At 43.9% G+C, this 15,876-nt stretch overlaps 1 protein-coding gene across 1 annotated transcript in view; it reads left to right on the plus strand.

The window, feature by feature from the left end:
- PTPRS (protein tyrosine phosphatase receptor type S) overlaps positions 1 to 15,876 on the plus strand; it is a 265,570-nt gene that overhangs the window by 65,053 nt on the left and 184,641 nt on the right. Inside the window, 1 exon segment of the mRNA XM_087952781.1 lies at positions 976 to 1,146. Coding sequence (XP_087808907.1) covers positions 1,065 to 1,146 — 82 coding nt within the window. The 5' untranslated portion in view covers positions 976 to 1,064.

Here is a 15,876-nt window from a genome sequence, read left to right on the forward strand (position 1 = left end):
TTTGCCTTCTCTGCTCCATTTTGACCCCCCCCCCCCCCAAACTCAAAAGGGGATCAAAAAAGGGAGGATGTGTGTAGAAATATCGATCAGGGTGTCTCTGAGCATGTCGTGATTGGTTTCTTCCTTTAACAGCCCAGATTAGATCAAAGGTTAGTGCGGAGGGGTCTACTGGTCTCTGGCCCCCACTATTGGGGGGGGGGTTGAGAATTTGAGCCATGGGGCAGAGTGTGTGGTGTGGAGATTAGTAGGAAATGTGGTTGAATATGGGGTAGCACCTGGGCTGTTTTGATCTGGGGTGGTGTTGATCTTTTACTGCTGTCCAGAGACATTGTGAGATGGAGGGAACGGAGGGAGGGAGGAAGGAGGAAAGAAAGATAAAAAGAGAGGGAGGGACAAAAGGAAAGGAGGAAGAAAAGAAAGAGAGAAGGAAGGAGGGAGGAAAGAAAGAAGCAAGGAGTTAGGAAGAAAGGAAGAGGAGGAGGAATAGATAAAGAGGAAAGGGGAGGGGGAGGCAGGGAAGGAAGGAAGGAGAGGAAGATAAAGTGATAAAGAGGAAAAGAAAGACAGAAGGAAAGGGGAGGAAGACAGAAAGGAAGGACAGAGAGAGATAAAAATGAAAGAGAGGGAGGAAAGTAATGAGAGACTGGAGGAAGAAAGGAAGGAGAGAAGGAGGTAGGGATGGAGGAGAAGAAAAGAAAGCAAGGAAGAAAAGGAAGTTGAAAGAAAGATAAAAAGAGGAAGGATGGAAAGAGAGAAAGAAGAAAGGAGAGAGGGAGGAGGTGAGAAAGGAAGGAAGAGAAAAAGGAAAGAGAGACAGACGGAAAGAGGAAGAAGGAAGAAGGTGGGTGGGTAGGAGGCTCCTGGAGGAATCTGGTTAGGGAAGATACTAGAAAATGTGGATTTTTTTTCTCCCCCTTTTTGCTCCATTCACAAGACCCTCCAACTCACAAACCATCTCCTTTCTCTCTGCTGCAGGTTCTGACCCGGTTCCAGAGGACCTGTGAGCCCCGGTGAGGTGGGCAGGCAGCCCAGCCGAGGTCAGAGTCCCCTGCCCAGCCCTCAGCATGAATCCCACTTCTCCGGTGTGTCTGGTCATCCCCATTGCCAGCCTCCTCTCCTGGCTCATGACCGGCTGCGCCACCGAAAGTAAGTCTTGAACATGGCACCCACTCCCGATTTGGCAAAACCGGAGCTCACGGGCACGTTTTTCTGGTCTGTCCTCGTCTGGCTGGGCAGCTGGATGCGTTAGCGGGGAAGACACTCTGCACATGTTCAAGGTGCTCTTGTCCTCCAAGAAGAGGAGAAGAGTGTTCTGACATAGGCTTCACAAACTCAAAGTCCCGCAAACAGTCTTTCAAGAGTGATTTACAATACAGACCTTATCGGGCTTGGAGAGTTGCCAGGCCGATAGCTTCCAAGCGCGCAATGCTGTAGCAGCAATTACTTGGCAAGAAGTCAGGAACAAATCTTCACACTAATTGAATTGAACTAATTGTCTCCTGCAAACACCACTCCCCTTTTGCTCCTCTTTATTCCCTATGGGAGGGACCATTCACCGTCCACCTGTGCCCTTACTCCCGAGTTGGCCCTTGTTCCTTAGCTGTTCCCTTCTCCTGGCAGCTCTGCGCATGCACACACTGGGAACAGGCTCCAGCTATTCTTCTGCTCCACTGATCTCTAACTCCGAAGGCAGCTGATAACTGTCAGATGGTCCTGGCCCCATCTCTGCCTCCGACGCAGAGCCCTCGTCAGAGCCTTCCCCAGACTCCAGGACGGGCCCAGTTTCCTCCCCAACCTCCTCACTGTTTGAGTCTGCCACCAGCTCCGCTGACCACGGGCGGGCCACACCACAGAGCCTCTTTTTTAATGTAAATTTTTATTTTTAATATAATAATTCCATCTTCAGTTGAACAGTGTGTCAGCCGGGTACAAATATCTTTGTAGAATAATAATCAAAATTTACAGTGTTGTTCATTACCTTAGTATGAATTCTACCATATTAAAATAATAATATTCAACATACTAATCAGAATATTGGCCTCTCTCTCTTAACCTATTTTCTTTATTTTGTTTCCCTGTTTCTAACTTCCATTTTTATTATTTAGCCATCGATAAAATAAAACCCATGTCATGACAGTATTCAGTTTGCTCTTTTCTCCTTTAACGGCAAGCGTTAAAGTCTATTCATTTCTGCACACTCTTAATATTTTTCCGAATCACATTCTCATCTGTGGGGTGTCTCTTCACTCTTCCAGTTTTGTGCAAATACAATTCTAGCGGCAGTTATACAGGGGTGAGCTTCAGCCGGTTCGTGCTGGTTCGGGCAAACTGGATGTTAATTTTACGATCGGTTCAATGAACCGGGAGTTCCGACAACCGGCTGGCCTCGCCCCATCCTGCCCTTCCCCTCATGGCCCGTTTTGCATCCCAGATAAGTGCAGGAGGCATGTGGAGCCCGGGGAGGTGGAAAATGGGCCTCCCAGAGAGTGAAAACAACCTTTTTCCGGCCTCCAGAGAGCCTCTGTAGCCCGGGGAGGTGGAAAACCGGCCCTGCACAGCCCATTTTCGCTCCCAGGACGTTGCAGGAGGACGGCTAGGCCACACCCACCCAGCAATTTGGCAGAGAACCCGTTGCTAAATTATTTGAAGCCCGCCACTGGGCAGCTAATAAATAAATAATTAAATATGCATTTCCCTGACTAGATTTTTCGGGTAAAATCCCCATATTCTGGCTTTTATTTCTGGCACCTTATTCTGGCACCTTATTTCGTTGTTCTCAGGTTCTGAGTACAATGACAATAAATTTATCTTATCTTATCTTATCTTTATATGGTGCTTTTTTTAATCATTTTTTTTTCCAGCCACGTATGTATTTTAGGATAAGAGCACCTTGAACCATGTGCAGAGTGTGTGGGAGACACGGAAAAGAAGAAGCTGATTGGTTTAGGGCTGAGGGGACGGGGAAGGGGCGGTCCAATGTGGCTTCAAACGGCAAGATTAGAACCCAGGATTGGGAAAGTAAAGTGGGACAGGACGTGTTAGGAGGCTCTTTCAGCTGCAGGATAATGGAGATTTTTTCTAAAAGGAAGAACTACAGGTGGATCTCGACTTACAACAGTTCGTTTAATGACCGTTCCAGGTTACAAAGGCACTGGAAAAAGTGATTTATTATCTTAGTTAGTTATGATGGATGTGATTTGAGTAACTTACTGGAAAAGCTTTTCCTAAGGACAGTAAGGAAAATGCATATTTAGTTATCCATATATTAACTGGTGCTAAAATTGTATTTGAACAAAATTGGAAGAGTGAAGAGATACCTACGGATGAGAATGTGATTAGGAAAATATTAGAATGTGCGGAAATGAATAGAGTAACGCTGGCAATTAAGGAGAAAGAGCAAACCGAATATTACATGATATGGAATCTATTTTACCAATGGTTAAATAATAAAAATGGAAGTTAGAAACAGAGAAACAAAATACAGAAGATATGTTCAAAGAGATAAGTAAATATTATGACTAGTAAGTTGAATATTATTCTGTTAATATTGTAGAATTAATATGTGGAATATTATTATGTTAAAAGATTGCAGAATCAATATTAATTTAACGAAGGATGTTGTAATTTTTGATTATTGTTTAACAAAGGTATTTGTACCCAGACAACACACTGTTCAACTGAAGATGGAATGATTATATTAAAAAGAAAAAAAATACTATAAAAAAGGGAAAAAAACAAAAGCTTTGGGAAGGGCCAGCATATCAAACTTTTAATGAAATAACTTGTTTTCATTCCGATTACATACAAACTCATGCAATTCATTTGCAAAGCTGGTTAAAAGACAGAGTTTCCCCACCTGTGGCAGTTTCCAGGTGTGTGGACTTCAACTCCCAGAATTCCCCAGGCTTACGACCCTTGGTCATGTGATTAAAAGTCAGAGCCTTGGTAACTGACTTGTATTTATGACGGTTGCTGCATCCTGGGGTCATGTGATCCTCTTTTGTGACAGGCAAAGTCAGTGGGGAAGCCAGATTTATTGAACAACCATGTGACTAACTTACCAATTGCAGTGATTCATTTAACAACTTGGGCAAGAAAGGTCATAAAATGGGGCTAAATTAACGGCTGTCTTGCTTAGCGATAGAAATGTTGGGCTGAATTTTGATCGTAAGTCGAAGTCTAGTACATATAAAAATTGGGTTGAATTACAGATTCCCCCTGTTTAATTGTTCCACCTGTTAACTTGCTGTGAAAGGAAGGAAGGAAGGAAGGAAGATGGAAGATAAAAGAGGAAGGAAGGAAGGAAGAAAAGAGTGAGAAAAGAAAAAAGGGAGGGAGGGAGGAAAGAAGGAAGGAAAACATGAAGGAAAAATAGGAAGAAAAAAAGGACGGAAGTGGGAAAGAAAGAAGGAAGGAAAAAGAAGATGGAAGACAAAAAGGAAGGGAGGAAGAGAGGGAGGAACGATAAAAGGGAGGGAGGGAGGAAAGAAGGAAGGAAAATATGGAGGAAGAAAAAATAGGAAGAAAAAAGGGACAGAAAGAAGGGAGGGAAGAAAAAAGGAAAGGAAAAGGAAAAGGAAGATGGAAGACAAAAAAGGAAGGAAGGAAGGAAGGAGGAAGAGAGGGAGGAACAATAAAAGGGAGGGAGGGAGGAAAGAAGGAAGGAAAACATAAAAGAAAAAATAGGAAGGAAAAAAGGATGGAGGTGGGAAAGAAGGGAAGAAGGAAGGAAGGAAGCTTACCTGGGTACAGGGCTGTACCTTTTACTACAAAGTCAATAAATGATATTTTTTTCCAGGCTCCTAAATCATAAAGTATTTAAAAGTTAATGCCTTGAAACTTCATCGGATGGCGTTTAAAGTGGAGTTTATCTCCCTTAAGTCCTTCCATTCTGCACCCTCAATCCCGAACAAGGAGTTTACTGAGGTTGCTTATTGCACGGGTATCTCAAAATATTATGTGGTTAAGGCTTAAAATGGATTTTCCTCCCACTCCACTGGCAGCTCAAACGTGTTAGTTCGTGCCAGAAATTCTGTGCACGACTTAAATGCAGCTCCTTTATTAAATGTAAAGCCTCCCTCGGTTCCTGATGGCTACCAGAAATGATCCACGCAGCTTTCAGAGCAAAAAAACCCCCTTTTTTTCTGGGAATTTTCTTTTCTTAGCAGATTCCTCTAGGAACTGTTTTAATTGTTGTGTGCTGCCCGGGCTTACTTTTCTGTGAGTTGGGTGGCCACATAAATTTGGTAAACAAATAAATAGTTCATCGCTAGGTAGCCTCCCATCCAAGTTGGATCGAACCAGCTCTAACCCTGCCTAGGGTTGGGAGGGCACCTTGGAGGTCTTGTAGTCCAACCCTCTGCTCAGGCTGGAAACCCTATACATTTCAGAGAAATGGTTATCCAGTCCCTTCTTAAAAACTTCCAGTGTTGGAGCATTTAAAACTTCTGGAGGCAGGTAGTTCCACTGGTTAATTGTTCTCACTGTCAGGAAATTCCTCCTTAGTTCTAAGTTGCTTCTCTCCTGGATTAGTTTCCATCCATTGTTTCTTATCCTGCCTTCAGGTGCTTTGGAGAGTAGCTTGACTACTTCTTCTTTGGGGCAGCCCCTCAAATATTGGAAGACTGCTATCGTGTGGTTCTTCTTTTCATTAAACTAGATAGACACAATTCCAGCAATTATTCTTTATATGTTTTAGCCTCCGGTCCCCTAATCATCATTGTTGCTCTTCTCTGAACTCTTTTCTAGAGTCTCAACATCTTTTTTACATCCTGGCGACCAAAACTGAATGCAAATATTCCAAGTGTGGCCTTACCAAGGCCTTCTAAAATGGTATTAACACTTCAGGTGATCTTGATTCTGTCCCTCTGTTGATGCAGCCTAGAACTGTGTTGGCTTTTTTGGCAGCTGCAGCACACGGCTGGCTCATATTGAAGTGATTGTCCCCTAGGATTCCAAGGTCCCTCTCACAGTTACTATTGTTGAGCCAGGTACCACCTATTCTATACCCATGCCTTTGGTTTTTCCTGCCTAAATGTAGAACCTTACTTTTTTTTTTTCACCATTGAAGGGACCTTGGAGGTCTTCTAGTCCAACCCCCTGCCCAAGCAGAAGACATATAGCATTTCAGACAAATGCTATTGATTCTTTTTCTACCAAGTTGGTCTTGTTTCTTGGCGACCACATAACAGCTCATAGATTTTCCCCATGACAGAATTATTCAACCATGACGGTGTTAAAGACCCATCCCAGAATTCCCCCCGCCACCAATTTACTAAAGAAACTCCTGCAGCCGTTAGTTTGCAATTGGCTTAAAAGAGACGGAAGAAAAATAAACAGCAGAAGTCCAAGCTTCTTGACTTTGGCAAGGAACAGTTACTCCCTACACATCACCATTTTCTTGGCCAAAGAACTCAGAATAACAGAGTTGGAAGGGACCTTGGAGGTCTTCTAGTCCAACCCCTTGCTCAAGCAGAAGACCTTACATCCAATCTCTTCTTGAAAACCTCCAGTGATGGACCAGCCACAACTTCTGAAGGCAAGAGGGTTCCACTGATTAATTGTTTGTAAGGGAAGAAGGAAGGAAGGAAGGAAGGAAGGAAGGAAGGAAGGAAGGAAGGAAGGAAGGAAGGAAAGCATTTATTTCCAAGCATACATCTATGCAAATAAAATATGAATATGCATTTTGGAGACAATTCTGGAACCTTCTCCCCAATAGCCTCAAAAGTAAAAATGCAGGGGCGCAGGGAGGAAGAGAAGGAGACAGAAAGAGACACGTGAGCTGCTATTGGAATAATTTATTTTCCTTTGAAGTTGGAAAGGAAATTTCAGTTGCCAGAGGGCGTGATTTCTACGAGTTTGGAAACAGGTTAGCTGAGGATGGTTGTTGCTGTTAAGGATTGTTATTATTGCACTTTCTGTCTGATTAATGGAAGCCCCATTTAGTTTCTGCCAAGCCCATTATTTATATAAAATCTTTTCTTTCTTAAAAGCCCCTTAGCTGGAAAACTGGGGAAAATAAACCTTTTTTTTTTTAAATTTTCCAGAAGGATACCCTTAGCCAGAGATAGAGCCAACCCAATTCAAACTCGGTTTCAAATTTAGAACCAGCCACCCGCTGAGCTCAGTGGGAATTGTAGTTCAAAGGGGGGGAAACATCTCCCGGGTTGGGAGGGTTATTAAAAAATCATTTGCTATACCTATTTATTGATTTAAAGCCATTTTCATTTGTTGTGGAGGATGCTTGAGAAACTCTTAATGTTAACAGAGGTTTTGCCTCCTGGCCATGTTTCTCCAAAAATAAGACCCTGTCTTATATATTATTTTACCACCCAAAAAGGCACCAGGTCTTATTTTCGGGGGATGTCATCCACTGACTAACCTCACTTGCGCACATCACCCCCAGCCTCCTTTTCGCTGTCAAGAGGCCTTCTGGAACTTCTTCTGAAGCCGGCAAGCCTTTCTTGAAGGCCTCTGCAGCCGATAACAGACCTCCGGATCGATCCAGAGTTTCCTTGTTATCAGCCCCAGAGGCCTTCAGGAAAGCCTTGCCGGCTGCAGAAGAAACGGACCGGCAAGGCAGGGGTCAGGGTGTGCCAGGCCTGGCTACAACTGTCCAGAGGTAAATAGTAGGGCAGCTCCACCCCCATCCTACCTTAATTTTTTCCCATCTACTCTGGAGTGGGTGGGATCTTAATTAGGGCTTATTTTGGGGGGTAGGGCTTATATTGGGCTCACATGTAAAATCAAGCTAGGATTTACTTTCAGGGTAGGGCATATTTTCGGGGAACCATGGTAGATTATAATTGAAGAGGCATAGCACAAGAGGAAATGGGATGGGGAGGGAAGAAATGGGAAGGGGAAAAAAGTAACCCAGGAATATGTTTTTAGGGGTAATAGAGTTCTAGTTCCTTTCTGACATTTGATTTGTATTTATTCTGTAATGATAAATTTAATTTGCTTAGGGTATTTATAACATTCAACAAATTCCTAGCGATCAGAGGGCCTTATTGTCAATTATTTTTCCTGCATTAAAATAATATTTTTTTTGGTGCTAAATCAGATCAGAGTACTGGCCAGTGTGTGTGTGTGTGTGTGTGTGTGTGTGTGAGAGAGAGAGAGAGAGAGAGAGAGAGAGAGAGAGAAGAAAAGATGAAAAGAAAACAAAAAGGAGATAACGATTTTTTTTTCTTCAAATATGCAAAAGTAAAGGATATTGGTGTTCTCTGACTCCAGAGAACAGGACTGAAAAAACAAACACACAGGTAGTCCTCAACTTACGATCACAATTGGGACACAAGGTGGTTGTTATATGAGTCATGCCCAATTATATACCTTTTTGCCAAAACACTGCAGTGTTTAAGTTGCTAAGTGGCTTCCCCATTGACTTTGCCCGTCAGAAGGTCGCAAAGGGGGATCAACGTGACCCCGGGACACTTCAACCGTCATAAATACAAGTCGGTTGAGCCAAGCACCCCAGTTTTGATCACGTGACCGCTGCAACGGTCGTAAATACAGAAAAACGGTCCCCAGTCCCTTTTTTCCCCCTCAGTGCCATTGTAACTTTGAACTGTCACTAAGTGAATGGTTATAAATCGAGGATCCCCTCCTGTACGTTGCCAGTTGCCAAGCCCCAGTCTTTTTTCATCATGGGAGCGAGGATGCTGAAATGGTCGTAAGTGTGAGGACCCATGCTCGTCGTCGTTTTAGTGCCGTTGTCATTTCAAACAACGACAAAGGTCGTAAGCCGAGGAGGATCTGCAGGCCCGATGGCAAAGAAAAGAGACTTTTGGCTTTTGTGAACTAATTGGGGATGGAGGGAAATCTGCTTTTTTTTTTTTTTTTTTGTCCAACTGTTCGTTGGGAAAAGGTGTTAAGAGCCGCCTCCGCGTTTTCTGGCGACCTGAATTTAACACGACTCTCCTCCTACGAGGAGGTGATGGTGTAGGAATCTAAACGCAGGCGAGAACGCGGAGGAGGAAAGGGAAAAAATTCCAGAAAGTGAGATTTTTTAGGCCTGAAGATCGGAGGTGGGAGCCAGGTCAACCTGAATGAGCATTTTTTGCCCCGAAAGGCCTTGAAATAATGGCTGGCAATCACTTTCATGGTCAAGGGGGGATAATTTGGATCTCTTTGAGGGAAGGTAAATGGAAAGGAGTAAGGCAGAGGTCTCCAAACTTGACAACTTTAAGACTTGTGGACTTCAACTCCCAGAATCCCTCAGCCAGCTGGCTGAGGGATTCTGGGAGTTGAAGTCCACAAGTCTTAAAGTTGCCAAGTTTGGAGATCCCTAGAGTAAGGAATATGGACCCAGTGATGAAAGGGGTAGGGGGTTTAAAAGTGTCTTGAAACCTGGCTTTTGGCCCAGGGGAAGGTGTGGAGGGGGCTCTGAGGGGATTTGCAAACATTGGCAAAAATGGCTTCTCTGCCATCACCCTGCTTTCCTTCGAGTTCCTTCTTTTTATGGGTTTTTGCAGTTATACATCAGAGTCACAGGCCAAGTTTTAATGGCTGGTTAGCTAGGGAGGGAGGGAAGGAGGGAGGAAAAGGGAGAAGGGAAGGCAGGAAGGAAGGGAAAGAGACAGGAAAGAAGGGAAAAGTGGGACAAGGGAAGGAAGGAAGGAAGGAAGGAAGGAAGGAAGGAAGGAAGGAAGGAAGGAAGGAAGGAAGGAAAAGTGGGAAACAGGAAGGAAGGGAAAAGTGGGAGAAGGGAAGGAAGGAAGGAAAAAGGAAGGAAGGGAGGGAGGAAGGAAAGAGGGAAACAGGAAGGAAGGGAAAAGTGGGAGAAGGGAAGGAAGGAAAAAGGAAGGAAGGGAGGGAGGAAGGAAAAGAGGGAAACAGGAAGGAAGGGAAAAGTGGGAGAAGGGAAGGAAAGAAGGAAAAGGAAGGAAGGAAGGAAAAGAGGGAAACAGGAAGGAAGGGAAAAGTGGGAGAAGGGAAGGAAGGAAAAAGGAAGGAAGGAAGGGAAAAGTGGGAGAAGGAAGGAAGGAAGGAAGGAAGGAAAAGAAACAGGAAGGAAGGGAAAAGTGGGAGAAGGAAAAAGGAAGAAGGGAAGGCAGGAAGGCAAAAGGAAGGAAGGAAGGAAAAGAGGAAAACAGGAAAGAAGGGAAAAGTGGGAGAAGGAAGGAAGGAAAAGAGGAGAAGGGAAGGAAGGGAAAAGAGGGACAGAAAGGAAGGAAGGGAAAAAGGGGAAGGGAGGAAGAGGAAAAAGGAAGAAGGGAGGAAGGAAAAGGAAGGAAAGAAGGGAAAAGAGGGAGAAGGGAAAAGAAGGAAGAGAAGAAGAGAGGGAGGGTGGGAATGGAGGAGTGAGAGAGAGAAGAGGAAGGAAATCCTTCTCAAGATTCCTTCCACACACAAAAATGCTGTTTTCTGAAAGCAACAAAGACAGAGCCAGACTAAAGATGGAGAGAGGGGGCCCTTGGGAAAATAAAATAAAAATAAAAGCCGCTTCTGTTTGGCCAGCTAAGACCTCGCCAAGCAAGGAGGGAAGGCCAGGCGCATCTCGGGCTGCTTCGCGAGCGAACGGAGCGGTTCTCTGTCCTTCCTCTCCCCTCCAACCGCTCTGTGCACAGGAGAACCGGACAATGCGCGGTGCCGAATCCGTCTCTCCCGCCTGCAAAACAGCGCTGGCGGGCACGGCAAACAATTTATGCTTTCAAGCAGGGCAGCTGGGTGCCCTTCTGTCGCCTCCAGGAGCTAAAAGCGAATGAAAAATCTCCCAGACAATGAAAGGCCTGTTCGGAGGGGCTCTGAATAGCACGAAGGCTTGTGGCCATTTTACAAAGGGAACGGGAAATAAATTGGCCTATTCTTCCCACCGCCAACGTCCCTCGGCCTCTGAGGCGGGGCGGGGGCGGGAATCAGCCTCCCAAAGCTCCCAAAGGGTTGGAAGGCTGCCCTTTTGGGCCTGGGTTAAGGCAGGCTGGGAGGGAGGCGAGAGGCTCGCGGGGTCCAGAAGAAACGACGACGGGAGGGGATTGGTGGCCCACAAGGATCGGAGGAACCTGGATTTTATGCCTCGGAGCACACAATGAGGACTAGAAACGCTGTTCTTCGAGCTGAACCCAGTCTTGTGACATTACCTACAACCAAATTGCTTAGCCCCAGAAATTTGGGTCCTTTCCCCCCTTCATTTTACTAACTTCCTTCCATCCTTCTTCCTTCCTTCTATTTCTTTCCTTTTCTTCCTTCCATACTGCTTCTTCCCTCCCTCCCCTGCTTCTCCTTCTTTCCTTCCTTCCTTCCTTCCTTTCTCTCTTCCTTCCTCCTCCCTCCCTCCTTCTCTATTTCCTTCCTTCCGCCCTCCCTCTCTCTTTCTCCCTTCTTTCCTTCCTTCCCCTTCTCTATTTCCTTCCTCCCTCCCCTCTTTCTCCCTTCTTTCCTTCCTTCTTTTCTCCTTCTCTTCCTTCCTCCCTTCCTTCTTCTCCTTTCTCTTCCTCCCCACCTTCTCTCTATTTCCTCCCTCCTTTTTCTCCCTTCCTTCCTTTCTCCTTCTCTATTTCCTCCCTCCCCTCTATCTCCCTTCTTTCCTTCCGTCCTTTCTCCTTCCTTCCTCCTCCCTCTATTTCCTCCCTCCCTCCCCTCTTTCTCCCTTCTTTCCTTCCTTCTTTTCTCCTTCTCTTCCTCCCTTCAATACTTCTCCTTTTCTTTCTCCCTTCCTCCTCCTCCCTCCCTCCTTCTCTATTTCCTCCCTCCCTCTTTCTCCCTTCTTTCCTTCCGTCCTTTCTCCTTCTCCTTCCTTCCTCCCTCTATTTCCTTCCTCCCTCTCTTTCTCCCTTCCTTCCTTTCTTTCTCCTTCTCTGTTTCCTCCCTCCTCCCTCCTCCTTTCCTTCTCATTTTCCTTCTTCCCTCACTCCCCTACTTCTCCTTCCTTCCTCCCCTCACCACCTCCTCCTTTCTTCCTTTCCTTTCCTTTCCCCTCCTCTCCTCTCTTAAAGTTGCTGTGGTTAAGAAACACTCATTTAGGCAACACACCAGAGCTGTTATTCCAATTACAGGCAGTCCTTGACTTAAAACAGTTTGGTTTACAACCATCCTGCAGAAAGCACAGCTGCACAGCACAGTCCTTTCAGCAGCCCCAAGAAGGCTCCACACTCATTTGCACCACTCAGGTGACCCTGAGGACACAGATAAGCCTCCAAGTGGCCTCAGTGCCCCTCTAAAAGGATGCAGATGACTGCAAGTGTCTGCAAGGAATATAAACCCTTCCATTCCCCACCATCCTGTCAGAGCTGAAGAAGCTTCCTGGATGAGAAGCGAAATGTCTTCAAAGAAAAACCAGAAAGTCCAGTTGCCTCCTGAAAAAGCACCTTTGGGGCAGCCGTGACCTGGATGACTGAGAATCTCCATTGACTTGAGGATTAGTATTGGGTTGGATCTGGTGCAACCCCAGGGAATTCCTGAGGAATACCAATTCAGGCTTGGAAGCCTTAATAAAGACCCCCTTACGCCCGGGGTGTGTTCATGATTGTGGCAGCACACTTTGTGACATACAATCTTGGTCCCAATTGTGGTCATAATTTGAGGATTATCTAGCTACTCAGCAAGTTATTGATCTACCAGTAGGGCTGGTTCCAGAAATCAAGATTAGACTTGTTACTCTTTCTGCAGACGCCATTGGTATATGTGTGTGTGTATTTGTGTTTGTTGGGGACAACTGGATTCCTTCCAGGAGCGCATGGGAGGAATCTCTGCCCTTTTGTCTCCTGAAATGAGTCCCCAGGATCCCCTTGGTCAGTAGCTCCAGTGATTTTAATTCCAAACTTCCAGTAATAGCATATTCTCAGTCTTGACCTCGGAATACAATATTTTCCTAGGAGGCCAACTCAGTGAATGGTGCCTCAGCCATAGAGATCCCTGAGAAACCATAGAGATGTGGCTTGTGGATGCCAGCTCAGAATCATAGAGTTGGAAGGGACTGTGGCGGTCTTCTAGCTAGTCCAACCCCATCCTTCGCACGGATGTCCTTTCGGCTTCCCAGCTGGTCCTACTGATCCTAAATACTCCAACACTGGAAGTTTTTAAGAAGAGATTGGACAACCATTTGTCTGGAATGGTAGAGGGTTTCCTGTCTGAGCAGGGGGTTAGACTAGAAGACCTCCAAGGTACCTCCCAACTTTGTTACTCTGTTCTATTCTGTTCCTTACTCCTTATTCCATTCTATTCTCTATTATTCTATTCTATATTCTATTCCGTTCTAGTCCATATTCCCTATTATTCTATTCTATTTTTATTCTAATCTTATTTTTATTCTATTCTATTTTTATTCTATTTTATCCTTATTCCATTCCATTCCCTATTATTCTATTCTATTCTATTTTTATTCTATTCTATCCTTATTTTCCATTCCCTCCTATTCTATTCTATTCTTTTTTTATTCTATTCTATCCTTATTCTGTCCTTATTCTGTTCTATTCTATCCTTATTATTCTATTCTATTCTATTTTTATTCTATCCTTATTTTCTATTCTATTTTTTATTCTATCCTTATTTTCTATTCTATTCTATCCTTATTCTCTATTCTATTCTATTTTTTATTCTATTCTATCCTTATTCCATTCCATTCCCTATTATTCTATTCTATTCTATTTTTTATTCTATTCTATCCTTATTCCATTCCATTCCCTATTATTCTATTCTATTGTATTTTTATTCTCTATTCTATTCTATTTTTTATTCTATCCTTATTTTCTATTCTGTTCTGTTCTATTCTATTTTTTATTCTATTCTATCCTTATTCCATTCCATTCTGTTCCCTATTCCCTATTATTCTATTGCAGAGGTCTCCAAACTTGGCAACTTTAAGACTTCTGGATTTCAACTCCCAGAATTCTGGGAGCTGAAGTCCACAAGTCTTAAAATTGCCAAGTTTGGGGACTTCTATTCTATTCTCTATTATTCTATTCTATTATTCTATTTCTTATTCTATTCTATCCTTACTTTCTATTCTTTTCTATCTTTATTCCATTCTATTCCCTATTCTATTCCCTATTCTATTCCCTATTCTATTCTATTCTATTCTATTCTATTCTATTCTTTATTCTATTCTATTCTTTGTCAGTTGCCTTTCGGAGAAGCACCTTCGGGACGTGTCAAAACTTTGCATTCAGTGTCACGTGGCAGCCATGTTAAATTTTGGGGGAAGGCCAGAACACGCTTTGGGGTGTGCCAGAAGGGGTCATAAAAAAAGGGTGGGGGAACTCATCAGGCTAACTTTCTAGATGCACTTCCAGTCCTTCCCCCCTCCCCAAATGATATAAGAAGAAACTGAGCCCGTTTGACTCCTTTAAATAATATCCAGAAGGGCAATTTTAAATGGCTTTCTGGAGATCTTGCAGCCAGAGAGAGAAAAATTACATCTTTGGGGTTTTTTATTTATTTATTTTTAAAACTAAAATACCATGGTTTCTGGGCTGGGGGGCTGGGGAAGGAGACAGAAACTCTGAAGCAAAAGGCAGCTGGAGGAGATTATGAATAAATACATTGAAAGGAGTCGAGACCAGCAATGGTCTTAATGGATGCAGGTAAATTTTATAGATATAGAGATAGAGATAGATAGATAGATATAGATATAGATATATTCTGATTTATTCAGTACAGAGTTTAAAGTAGAAAGAAAGGGAAAATATGTGCTTCAGCTTAAATACAGGTAGTCCTCAATTCACGACCACAATGGAGCCCAGAATTTATGTTGCTAAGTGAGAAATGTGTTAAGTGAGTCTTGCTCCAATTTATGACTTTTCTTGCCACTGTTGTTAACTGAATCACTGCAGTTTGTTAATTGAGTAACACGGTTGTTAAGTGAATCTGGCTTCCCCATTGACTTGGCTTGTCAGATACGGTCGCAAAAGGGGATCGCATGACCCCGGGATGCTGCAACCGTCCATCATACATGTGAATCAATTGTCAAGCATCCAAATGTAAGTCACGTGGCCCGGGGGCTGCTGCAACGGTCGTAAGTGTAAACAACGGTCATAAACCACATTTTCTGGGGTCATAACTTTGAACATTCACTAAGCGAACTGTCGTAAGTGGAGGATGATCTGTACTGGTAAAATTCATCACTCATTCTAATTGGGGGAGGGCTTGGTTGGTTTTGACACCCCACACATCAGCTTGTCCACTGGGAGAGGGGAGTCAAAAAAAGGTCACAAGAATGGTCATGAATGCAAATCTTCGACGGATTTGAGAAGATGGAAAATGGTCATAAGTCCCTTGTTTCATTACTGTTATAATTTCGAATGGTCGTTAAATGAACTGTTGTAAGATGGGGTGTCAACTCATAAAATATTTATCTGGTCTTTTAGAGTTGCCAACAGAAAGGGAGAGGGGAATATCATAATTGCAAAATCGAAACTGCATTCCATAAATGTTTTCAAAGATAGTTTCCAAGCAACCGAAGTTTCTGCTGTGCAAAATTCTAACTGGACAGCATGATTGATGACTCTTGGCTATGGAGGTGTCCCATTGGAGAATATGAATTATGATACACCCAGGGGGTTGGGGAAAACCAGGGTCAAGGGTGACAAGGAATGATGTGTCTCCGAGTCGGCTGCACCCAGGCAGCACCGGCATGTCTACTCCTAATAAATCTTCTTTAAGCTTTGAAAATCTGGCTAGAGACTCATGATTTAAATGGGGGAAACCACCGGAGCCCTGACACGGGGATTATTTCTACCCAGCTGAAAATCCTGACAGTTGCAAAGTGGGCCATCACAATGGCCAACCCTGAAACAGTCAAAACAACGTTGGATGAATGTATAACAAAGGTGGAATTAACTGAAGCAATAAAGAGAAGTGGCCTGGGTGGGCTACCAGCAGAACTATACAAAAACTTACAAAATGATCTAAGTACTTCAATGTTGGGTGTATTTAATG

This window comes from Notechis scutatus, chromosome 1 (assembly GCF_049901735.1).
Source record: "Notechis scutatus isolate UNSWTSFEM ecotype Mainland chromosome 1, rNotScu1.2, whole genome shotgun sequence".
Lineage (NCBI taxonomy): Eukaryota > Metazoa > Chordata > Lepidosauria > Squamata > Elapidae > Notechis > Notechis scutatus.